Source organism: Macadamia integrifolia, chromosome 4 (genome assembly GCF_013358625.1).
Source record: "Macadamia integrifolia cultivar HAES 741 chromosome 4, SCU_Mint_v3, whole genome shotgun sequence".
Classification (NCBI taxonomy): domain Eukaryota; kingdom Viridiplantae; phylum Streptophyta; class Magnoliopsida; order Proteales; family Proteaceae; genus Macadamia; species Macadamia integrifolia.
In genome coordinates this window covers 34,134,700-34,147,414 of record NC_056560.1, presented here as the reverse complement: position 1 = coordinate 34,147,414, position 12,715 = coordinate 34,134,700, and the positions used below count along the sequence as shown (strand labels likewise).

Genomic DNA, 12,715 nt, shown 5'->3' with positions numbered 1-12,715 from the left:
AAAAAAAAAAAAAGAGAGAAGAAAGGAAAGGAAATTTTTTGCGTATGTTCCAGTGAATAAAAACCATAAGGCCTGGACCTCATAGCTGAGTCAAGTATGACAGCCCTCATGTGAGTTGTTTTAAGACCTGGGAATAATGGTCCTGTATGGAAGTTTGTATCTAAATGCATTCATTAAATACTGTTCCTCACATTGAAGTTCTTAAGCTTGCTTTACATGGGAATCATCTTCAGTCTGCAGACAAGATTATGATTAGGCTTATCGACAATTTACTGGATGGAAGTGATCGCTGACCACATATCCGTAGGAGTTGTTGCATTATATCAAAGATGCCTGTCATTGACTTGTAGTTTCAGCATTTCATTCCAATGAATTCCAATGAAGGCTCCAGTCAGCCAGCAGCTAGCTTGCGAAGAGTGGGCTATCCAGGATCCGTTGCTCTTCGCAGGACGTTCAGTACCTATGTTTTTTCTCCTTTACCTACCTGTGTTTTGGCCATTTGGGGCTTCAGTATGACTATCATATCATGTGGATGTATGCAAGTAGGGGTGTCAAAACCTAGTCCAAATCGAATCAAACCGATCCTTATTGGATTGGTTTTGGGCTGAGGTATGTTGGGACTGGCTGAAAATTGGTCCAAACCGAACCGACTAATAACCAAACTGAAACCAAACCGAATGAAACCAATAAAAAAATAAATGATTATGAGATTATAAGTTGGTGAATTGACCATCCATTTTTTACAATATTGGTGAGAAAATTTTTTATTGTGAGGGGAATTGCTACAAATAATTGAATATTAGGTTATGAATAGAGAGATTGATTTGTAAATTGTAATAATACTTCCATTGATTTCCTTGTTCACTATAGAAAACTAGTTGGATAGTAAATGAATGATTGGATAATTGGGTTAATTTTGTGATTTCAATATTAGTTATCTTCTTAGTAATTTGTTATCCACTGGTTTCAATATTAATTATCTTTCCCTCACAACGATAAATCATGATTTAATCATAAATTTAAAGTGTTTTTTCGTCAAATATTGTCATTATAAGTTATGAATGTAAGATTCATTATGGTTCAAGCTCAATAATAAAAGATCTAAATCGGTATTAACCCGATATTGAAAAATCAAAACCAAATCGGACCAAAACCGAAATCAATCGAAAATCAAAGTTCCTTAACGGATTGGTTTTGGTCTCCCTCATTCCTAGACCGAAATCAATTCAACCAGATCGAAACCAAACCGAACCATCCAATTGACAACCCTAAATTAAGGGTGTCAATCGGTTCGATTTCGGTTATTCGGTTCCAAATGATGATAAGGTGGACCATAATCGAACCGAGAAGCGACTTGGTTCCATATTTAGATACTCAAACAGATTCAATTCAGCTCGGTTCAGTTTCGGTTCTAATTCGGTTCTGATATGCAGTTTTAATTTGGTTTTATACCTCGGTTTAATTTGGTTATGAAAACGGTTTCACTTTTGAACCATGATTGTGATAGACTAAAGGCCATAATGGGCTCTAGTTATGAGCCTTATGGCCATTGCTAACTCCAAAATTATCTTAGCTTGTAAATATGTGATGATAAATTGCAAAAAACACTTAACCACATAAATAAAAAAAAAAAGCGCTTGCAAAAAACACTCTTGAATGATAAGAGCAATTCGGTTTGGTTTAAGTTCGAACCGACTATTTTGACACCCTAAACCGAAACCAAGCTGAACCGAATAGCATACTCATATATTCTAACCTAATTTCTTCGGTTCGATTTCAGTCTGGTTAATTTGGCTAGGGTTTTGGTTTCGTTTTCAGTTTGAAATTGACACCCTTACCCTAAATGCAAAGGAGGGATACAAAGGCAAATTCAATGGTAGATGTTGTAGATGAAACTACAGCTGTCAACTTCTTCTTCTACTTCCTATGATGGGCCTTTGGAGGAGGCATTTGCCCCTCTATACAAGGCTCAAGTAAGCGGCATCACTCGCGGTATAAGCCTAAACCCTAAAAATAAGGGATTTAGATCCTCTCCAGTCAGGGGTGGTTAGAGAGGGACCAACAAGACACAAAACAGGAGAGAGAATTTGAATCCCCATGTTTCTCTTTCTTTTTCATTTTCTCATTCCTGTATTGTGTCTTGCTGGTCCTCCTCCAACCACCCTCGGCTGGAGAGGATTTGAGTCCAAAAATAAGCCGATAAGTGGGATCAAGCTGATGACTCATGGTGAAGGATACACCTGAGGCTCCAAGAAATCTGACCCATTAAAAAAAAAAAAAATAGAAAAACTCTTTAATTGGCAAAGGAGAGAAACCGATATATATATATATATATATATTGAATCATTTTACCCCTACAATTATGGATTTAGTTATCGGTGTATATTTGTTACTTTTGTCCTTACATTAAAAAAAATATATATTATGATTTTACTCCTGAAATGATACTTGTACTGATCTGAATCCGTTAGGTATCGATATTAAGGGTGTCAAAATATAACCGAAACCATTTACAGGAATCGAAATTGACCGGTTATAATCGAACTGCACCATAGTAAATTGATCCGGTTTTGGTTTTATAGGCCATAATTCCGGTTCGATTCTGTTTAGAACAAAAAAACCAATGATTAACCGGCACCTAGTATTAAAGACTTGAAGTGTTTTGAATTTCTATAGGTCTCTACCAAAAACCAAAAAGAAAAAGAAAAAAACAAAGTACTAATTGTGATATATGTACGATTCACACAAGCTGTAGGCTGCAAACCATTTTCTAAAACGACACTATTAACAACATGTAAATCGGTAGTGAACTGAATAACAAAAATCGATCAGAAACCGCTAAAATCGAAACCGTATGAAAACAATTTTGGTTTCACCTTATTTCTATCCGGTGCGGTTTTGGTTTCACCTTATCAAAATGTAAATCAAATCGGAATCGAACCGAATAACCAAAACCACACCATTTGACACCCCTAATCGATATCGATTTTGGCCAATACTAATATGATATGGTCGATCCAATATCCATACTTAGAACCATGCTACCAATACCATTATCACCTATCTATCTCAATATAAGTATTGATCTTAAGTATCGGCCTAAATCCATGGGTCTGTGAAGGCCATAGGAAGCAGTCGCAATATAACCAGGGCAAGGATTGAGGAATCATTAACAAATCGATCCATCGATATTTGACACTATCGGTATGAATCAAGGGTAAAAAGGTTTAAAAAAGATGGTAAATATATACAATCTAACTGATATGACCAATCAAAAGGTTAAAAAAAGAGGGTAATTTGTCCAATCTAGAGTCCTAGACTAATATGGTCAATCCGAAATGGTATCAGATCAGGATGCCAATTATTAAACGGCTAAACCATAAATGGGGTTGGAGTAGGGGTGTCAAACCCTAAACTGAACCGATAAAATTAGTCGGATCGAACCAATAACAGTTTGGACCAAACCTAATCGAAGTCTTATTGGTTCGGTTTCAATTTGGAGTATTGCAACTCCAAAATCAAATTGAACAGCACTGAAAACCAGATGAACCCAAAACCAAACCGAAATTGACTCAAAATCTGGATCAAAACCGAAACTAAACCGTGGTAAGAAACTGAAAACAATCCAAAATTCATTAAAAAACTAAAATTTGCATAGTTTTATATAAATTTGTATGGAAAACCACATCCAAGGGCGAAAGAATCCTGGAAACAGGGGTAGATGCAATCCGGATCGGTATCGGATAGGGATAACGATTACTAAAACCCATGGGGGTTGGGCAGTGACTGAGTGAGGGCGAAAGAATTCTGGAAACAGGGGTAGATCCGTAAGTACAATCCAATTCCATCCCTCAAATAGAAAACACTCCGCCGTCGGCCCCGGCGGCGTAGCGTCAACTAGTAAAAATCTGCGACTGCCTAATCAATCATTAATTCAAAGGCTTCTCTAACACTCTATACATACCAAACTTTTAAGCGCTTCGATCGTCACACACACACACAGAGTCCAAGGCTGTCAAAGATTCTCCTGTCCCACTCCTAATCCTTTACCAAAACGACACAACTCTAGTCACTCAATGTCTTATACATTATCCCATCCACTAACAGAGCTGAATGCCAGAAAAAATAAGAGAAGCGATCAGTACCAATCAAGTAATAATCAAAGAATGATCCTTGAATCATTCTTCTCTCTCCGTCGACAAAGCTCTTTCCCCTATTACAAGAAAGTTAAAGCTAAGGCTCCCATGGAGAAATCTCCGTCTCCCAAAGGAACAGAATCGACAGATAGAATTAGCTTGTTTTCTTGCTGGGGTCGTCTCAAACTCATGAAGCTTTCATGGCGGAAAAGATGGAGCAGACAAAGAAGTGAAGGTTGCAACTTACTTTCCGTTGTCAAAACCAGTCCAAGAAAACCAGGTCTCAGTTTCAGGTACGACCCTTTAAGCTATGCCCGGAACTTTGATGAGGGTTATGGAGATGAAGATAATGAAGACTCCTCTCACAGGGGTTTCTCCTCTAGGTTTGCTGTTCCTTCAACAAAAGCGATTAGAGACTAGTTTTAAATAGTATCAAGAGGAGGGTTCTTGGGAAATTTTTACTGAAATTTCACTTGAGGATTTGTACTTTTTTATCGGTTCACTGCAAATATTTTCCATACTGAAATTCTTTCTTTCTTCCCCTCTTCTTTTCCACCTTCTTAATGTACACAAATATGGTTTGCTTCTGAATCGTTTTTCTTACTTTTTTATGGCAAAAGGTTTCTTTCCCATTAATCTCTTTATGATTAGCGAAATTGGCTTTTATGGTTTCCTCACTCATCCTCATTGAACTCGACCCTTTTTCTCAAATTTCATGACAGAGCATCCGCCACTGCTAGAATGAATAATCATCTAAAATTCCATTATTTCATAGTTATTTGATTATATTCAATCAAGATATCTTAATTTAATCCAATATAAGCTGGATCCAATTATTTAATTAGTATCTTGATTTATCGTGGTTCTTACACATTCTTTTGTATATATTAGAATTAAAAATATTTACTACCTTCCCTCTCCCACTTAAGTAGATGATTAAAGGTTATTGTTAAGCACTATGGAACCAGCTCATTACTTGAGAAACTTTGCATAATTTGAACCTATTGTATATTGATTTGAACCAGGACATTACTTGTGAAAACTATGCAAATTTTGGAACTACTGCCTACTGATTTGAACCAGGCCATTTAGAGTTATGTTTCAACAAATTAGAAAATTTTTATTGACTCAAAACAAGAACAAATGGAATGAATTACTTATGGTTTTATAACATAACAACCTAGAGGGCACACCTGGTCAACGGTAAGATTGCTCCATTGGAGCCTAGTGGTCGTGTTCAAATTGGGAACCGCCTCTATGCGAAGCAAGGGTAAGGCTGCGTACATCATGACTCTCGGGAGCTGCCTCATGCACTAGGATGCACTATAACATAACTACCTTCTGTGTGTGTGTGTATAACTACCTTCTGTGTGTGTGTGTGTGTGTGTGTTTTTCTGTGGAGTGTTTGTGCAGGGTGTTTACTTGGAAAGTACCAAGCCAAACATTCTCAACTTTCCTTCACCACAGGGCTCAAGGATGCTCAGACGGGACCCAGGGGTGTTTCGACCCCATATTAGGGTGTAATCAAAACCCTAGGATGGTGGGTAAACACTCCTCCATGGTGGTGGACAATTTTCCCCAACATTCAAAATGAAAAAGTAAAGAGCTGAATTGATTGAAACTGTCATATAATTCATTTAGATACCAATCGAATCCAAAATTCCATTCGGAAGCTAGTGTCACAGCACCAACTCCAGGATCCTTTGCTCTTATATATCTCGATTGATGAGCAATGGGACTGCCTTCTTGCATGTAACAGTTTTTTAACCATAAAAGTAATTGTTGAACAAGAGACGAACATTGCAAATGTCAACTCTTGAACCCATATGGATTCAAAGCTTCAAAGTCATAGATCAATTATAAATATAGAGGTCATGGGCATTACTTCCAATCTCAAATCTAAAAATTAAATTACCTTTCAAATGGTTCTTTAGTTGTCTTCAACTTCCTAATCTCAACTTAATTTAATTCATGTGTACAATGATTTGATAGCTTACTAAAATTGCAGAGTAAAATAGAGTAAAGAAATACATACATATTGACGGTAGAGAGAAGGGGAGCAGAAGAAGAGAATTTTTGGTTAATAGTTCTTCAGTAGGCAGGACAGCCATCAACCACCACACCCTTGGCAGTGGGGCAAGAAGCCAAATCACAGTGTTCTCCTTCCGAACCCCACCAAGTGATAGATTTATTCTCCATTGTCACTGTGAAGTAAAGAAGCACAGCCATGAAAGCCAACCCAGCATCTAGAGCTGCGGACAGAACATAGTTATATCTTTGCCACCATTTCTTCTGGTACCGGAATACAAAGAAATTGAAAATTGTCCCAACAAAGATCCACGAATTGTAATTCATAGCCGTCGCTGGTGGCATCAAAGCAGTTGCTCCTAGAAGGACTGGAAGGTTGATTAAAGGAATCCAGGACTGTTTAGGGAATGCTTTGTGCAAAAGCCAAACCAAGACAGGACCTAAGGCACCTCCTATGAAGAACCAATTGAGTGCTTCATAGTTTCCAAGTGTACCAAAAATCCTTTTGGGTCCGGCCAGACCCCAAATGACTGATGCATCGAAGAAGACACGGTCGTTTGGACATGTCCATGGACTGTTGGGAGGGAGAAGGTCATCGTTGCAAATGTTAGGGATAGAATGCAGTAGCCACCATGCCACAATGATGTTGACTGTTCCAGCTATTACGGTCCCAATGAACTGTTCCAGAGGAAAACCAGTTAAAAAGAAAACACATTAGTTGACTAAAGAAAACTTCTAAATGAGTATATCTATCTATCTGCAATGAAAAGTTTACCTGAACTAAAAACATAGATCTTGGAGGTATCTTCATGTAGTGGCCTAATTTGAAGTCATTGAGGAAGGAGACAGCTTGTGACATGCTCATATAACCATATGTTTTAAAAACAACATTGGCAATTGGTCTTCCTGGTAAGATAATACCCATTAAATACTCTGTGATGATGTTAAGCCCCGGTGTCTGCAAAAGTAGGAGTATAAGTATTCAGCAATAGAGTTGTTAAAGGGTCCAACACGAAACCTTAAAGCATTAAGTGGAGATAGCTACTCAAGTATATGACTTTACCATATTCGTTGTGGCTGTTATGACGCTGATGGGAAGGGTGAATATGGAGGCAAGGGCAGCACCAAAGATGAGACCCCACCACGGCATTTGAACTTGATCCTTCAGCACTGTGCAAAGCACAAGAGAGACCACAATAGTTGCTGAAAGTAGCAGGTAAAACCACCATTGGGGTATGTCCTTGTACTGCTTCATTAATCTAGTATGGATATCCATCTTCCTCGTTTGAGAAGCACGGTATTGATGATAGATGTCCCTGTGAATCAATTCTTGATCAGCAATGGAGAACAGAAGAAGGATGTTAAAGTAATAATTAAGGAGATAGATAATTTGCTTATAATTCACCTTCCATAAAATAAGCCCACATGAGTGAGGGTGGAAGCTATAGTGGCGAAACCAAAACCATAGGTTAGAGCAAAGAACATGCTGAGATTGATCCGTCCTTGCTTTTCATATGAGGGGATATCAAGCTCAAAATTCTTGTTAACAATGGCTGATATGTTATATCGTTGGCCATTGGATTGGAACAAGTGAGAAGAGAATATGGGAAACATCTTGGCGCCATACAAGTCAAAACCCCAGTAAGCTATGGGCATGGCTAAGTAGAGGATCAAGACGTAACCGGCGAAGACATTAACGATGGCAAAGAAAGGACTGATTAAAGGGCTAAAGAGGAAAGAAGCCACTCCGGCCCAGTCTAAGGAGAATGCCCCAAGTCCTAGACCAGACATGCCTGAACCAATCTGCTGTGCAGTAACGGAGTTTTTGAATGCCCAGCAAACCCATGAGATGCTTGTCAGTGTTGGGAAGAGAAATCCAGGGAGAGTGTAATAGCAGAAGCTGCAAACGAATACAATGGAGAAGAACTTTGCCCTTGACAAGCGAACCTCTTCTTTCTCATGCAGAGCCCTGTATATAGCAAATTCATTCACATAACACAGCTCAAAGTACAGAGATTAATTTGGACGAATAGTAATTTTTTGTCTCAGGCCTAACAACGATTTGATCCTTCTCATGATTTGTATAGCCCATAAGGCTATAAAATATTTAGCAAACTCTAACATCTCTCAGACATTGATGTATTAAGTCTTTTAAATTAATCTATTCTTATCCTTTCTACCAAAAATAAAAAATAAAAAATAAAAATGGAGGAATAGTAAAGAAACAATGGTACTAGTCCGCACTCCCATGCCCAGAGACGACCCTTAGTTTCAAAATCAGGCTATGAATAGAGTGCGTGGAACAGGTTCTTGTATGATCTAATTCACACATATGGAATCCACTATAGGACTTTTCCTTGTGTGGATTCCATATGTGTGGATCAATTCTGTACAAGATTGATTCTCTGATCCGTTCTCTGAATAGACGCCCCTAACCAAGGACTGCATCTTGAGCATGGAACATATATGAGAAATTTATTAGAAAATGATTTTTAATCGAAAGTAAAGGCAAAATTGTCTCATTTAGTTCGATTCAGCTGATTCATGTCGGTTTTAGTGCCAATATCAATGCAGATAACAACATACAAACAACAATAACTTAATGCATGAGGCTCATGTTATTGCAGGATCTAGAAAGGACAAATTTATACAATCTTACCCTCTGTTTTGCAAGAGAAACTGTTTTTAAGTTATGAATCTGTGACCTCTAAAAAGCGAATGGACAAGGCACATGCGGAAAGAAATAATTAATACGAAAAAGAAAACATACCGGAAGAGAGAAACTTGAACGAGAGTACTGGGCCACCACATATGGGCCGGTTCAACCACGTACTTTCTTAGTAGCCCCGCAAAACCGTATCCGAGTACCTGCTCCATAGGCAAAATATATTAGATCAAAGATTACATAGTGTGAGCTGAAATCTTATATAATTTAGTAATTGACAATTATAATTACCGTATGAGAGTCTTAATCCTTTACTCTGGAATTAGAAACTTAATCTGTAACTAGAAACTTAATTCTAGTGTAAAAGGGCAATAAAGTAATCTCACTAACTTCTTTTCCAAATTTGGGCTATAATAAGATTTACCAATTAAGTGAAAAAAAAATAACTGAATCTATCTTTCTCATCCCCTGTGAAAAGACATTAATACCCCTGATTTGAGGGAGGAGAGAGAGATGGACACAGGAGTGTGGGCCCAGACAAAAAACCACTTCCAGTTCCATATATATATATGGGAGAAGCAAGGCCCGTGGACTTCACTGCTGGACTCTTTATAACTTTAGTAATTGACAACTGGAAATCTAGAATTACCTTGTGACTTTCTATCTTTATCTCAAAAAGAGAATTAGAATCCTATTCCAATATTAAATGAATCTCTCAACCACATTCCATCATATCTTCTCAAACCAGCTGTAAATTCATGGAAGTCTCATGGGATTCCAATATTCCAACTTCCCCAAATCCAGATTCAGTAACAGTAAAAGAAATTAACAAGTTTGAAATAGACGACAAACCTGTGTAGTGATAATGAGTAACCAACCGGCGATGAAGGAGATGTTCCTATGATAGAAAACCTTAACAATGTTAACAATGCCGACGGCGTAAGCAGTTCCATTGCCGAAAGCGCAACCAGCGTTGGCGAATATGGTGATGAGCACATGTTCCTTCATATTAAAAGGCCCTGGATTGAAAGAGAATTCCTTCGACCCAAACCCAGGAATCCGAAACTTGGAACTGGGAATTACAGAAGCCATGAAATGGCCGATGGGAAGAGTGGCTACTTGAACTGTGATCTGGGTTATGTAAAGGGGTTCTGTACGGTACGAGAAGAACTGGTTCAGGAAAGAGAGAAGAGCACAAGAAATTATCCCTAGAAACCACATTCGGAAAGTCCATACTGGAAGGGATGGGTCGTCGGTGTTGGTCACCGTCAGGCGGACTTGTTCGACTGGCGATAACTCATCGTCGTCTATCCTCTCCTCTTCCAAGTCTGCTTCCTTACTCTTCATCTCCTTCCCCTTCTTAGGCACCGACGTATCTATCTCAAAAACACTACCCATGGAGAAGGGAGAAGAAAAAGATTTCGAGGAGGATCGCAGTAAAGAAAGACGAGAGGAGTATATATAAATAGGAATAAGGGCAAGTAGTTGAAAAGCTGGTGTAACCCGACTATCTATTTTTAGCAAATACTGGAGAAGAGATGTCCTCCTCCGTTTAAACTAATGGACTAGTAATGCACGACGATTCCTTTCCTTGCCTTCGAATCACAGACTAACGTGGTCTAAATACGTCCACCAAAAAAAAAGTGTCTAAATACATTAATAGTTATTGAGGGTATTATTGTCATAAAATAACAAATCTTCATGATTCCACGAATTACTAAAAATCTCTGATTCCGTTTGATTACGGCAGATTTTAATTTTTCTATTTTATTTTTTTATGTGCCAAGAAACGATTTATGAAATTGTAAAAAAGTGTTTGATTTTTTTGTTTCTCAAAATGTTTTCAAGAGTGCAGTTGGATCCAAGACATGAGTGAAGGCACGACATTGTATGTATGCAACTTACGAGTGAAGGCATGACGTTGGAGTTGCAGGTATGCTTCGTGGAGATGAGCTTCAAAAGGATAAAGGCAATCTGAATCTGCGAGCTTCGCACAACCATGTTGGAATCACCACATTTGGATAGTGAGAAGTTTTAACTATGGGTTGGGGTTGGGGTCAGGATAGGTCGAGTGAAGTATCAAGTATTTTCAAAAATGATGTCTGTTCCACTTGTTTCTAGAAACAGAAAAATAATTCTGACTTGTTTCTCTATTCTTGTTTTTAGACACATAAATAGGCATAAATTTTTATTTCTATTTCTAAAAACAAATGAAACGAAACAGAAAAATCAAACGGTTTTTGGGGTGTTTATCCGTTTTCGAACACAAGAAAAAAAAGGTTTAACGTAGAGTTTTTCTCAATCAAATGGGCCCTAAGAGTTTGCTTACAACAAGTTTGGTGCCAATTGCTCATGATTTATTTGTGTTTGTAGGTGGTAGAGTTTCTCTCAATTGCTACCCCCCAAAAAAAAGTAAAACGTAGAGTTTCTCTCAATCGGCATGTCTATATAAATAGGATGAGGAGCATTTATTTTTGTTATGTGGTAGATTGAATTTAGTTAAAATTTTGGTGATAGGTAGACCCAATCTCAAGACAAACAAAAATGCTAGGTATAGAACCAATGCGAACGACTGAGACTGAGATGCATAGATATGCATACGAAGATCAACTGATAAAATTTGGGTCGAAAAAGTTTTACATGTGACCAATTTAGACTATTCCTTTTTATATCCAATGTTCAAGATGTTTATATCTCTCATCCACATGATACAATTAGCTAGAACTGTGTGTCCACCTATCTTGATAGATGTATATGTGGAGAGAAACTTTTGTGCATAAGTAAGTGAGTCTTGATTTAACATAAAGTTATACAATTGTCTTAATCTTCAAACATGGAATGGAGATTCTCTTTCCCATCCCCTCCTAAAAAAACACAATATATATATATATATATATTTATATATTATTATTATTATTATTAGATAGAATGTTCATATGAAATCCCAAAGGATTTTTTTTTTCTCCAAATCCTATTCTTTAAAAGATTTATAATCAACTATTAAATTTCAAAGTATAGGTAAAGAAAAATCTACAAATTCAGACAACTGCTAACCTTTGGACTAATAATTCTAAGGGAAAAGGAAACATGGGTCGCCATTATATAGAGATTCCAATACTTCCTTTTCGCATAAGAAACAATGGATTCTGTTGCTGCCAAAAAACGCCGCTAGTCGGACCTGCACAAACACAGACGACGGAGGCCTGGAGCTTTGTCCGGGGTTAGTCCTCCGACGCTCAAGTTAGGGTCGGCCGCACAGTTCAGTAAGGGAGTAATGGTGAGGGTATCAGAGCTTATCTTCTTCCTTCCTCTCGGCCTCCTTATATCCTTCTTCGGGGCTACGGTTTCCTTCTTGTCTTTTCCTCTGTCCTTCTCCCATACGACTGTCCTTCTTGTGGGGAATATTCCTCTCATGTAAACGACGTGATCCCGCGTGCTTGAGTGATCGAGCGTGATTGATTTCTTGGAACCCTTATCTGGTGGCAGACACGTGTCTCAGAGGCGACACGTGTCATTTCCCCCACCGAGAGATCAATTTGGTTGTATCAGATTCAAATTGACTTTCTCTCTCCTTTTCTAAGTAGCAACCAAATTCCTTCTTACAATCGTGTGGCCTTCATTGGGGCTTTTTTTTTTTTTTTTTTTTTTTTTAAGACAGGAGGGGTATCCGATTTTAGGTTGACTAAATCCCCCCGCACCACGTACGAATCAGGAACTTGCGAAGTTTTGATCATGAGATCTCACTTCTCGGAGCGGAGTCTCATGTCCCCTCCAAACCAACTATGCTAATCCCTTGAGTTAAGCGTTCAATCGTTTTGTAATTTTCTCAAAGGATAACAATTCTGAACCACAGAATCCAGATAAAGAATGTCCCTTGTTCCTATTA

The 12,715-nt window shown here is 38.1% G+C and overlaps 1 protein-coding gene across 1 annotated transcript; it reads right to left on the bottom strand.

The window, feature by feature from the left end:
- Nucleotides 1-5,985: 5,985 nt before the first annotated feature.
- Nucleotides 5,986-10,409, bottom strand: LOC122075804 (oligopeptide transporter 4-like). The gene is made up of 6 exons (XM_042640973.1): nt 9,682-10,409; nt 8,935-9,032; nt 7,570-8,133; nt 7,228-7,480; nt 6,940-7,122; nt 5,986-6,842 (listed from the first exon to the last, which is right to left on the bottom strand). Exons 1-6 carry the CDS (start codon nt 10,225-10,227, stop codon nt 6,228-6,230), a joined length of 2,259 nt encoding a protein of 752 aa, XP_042496907.1. The 5' UTR covers nt 10,228-10,409; the 3' UTR covers nt 5,986-6,227.
- Nucleotides 10,410-12,715: the final 2,306 nt, after the last annotated feature.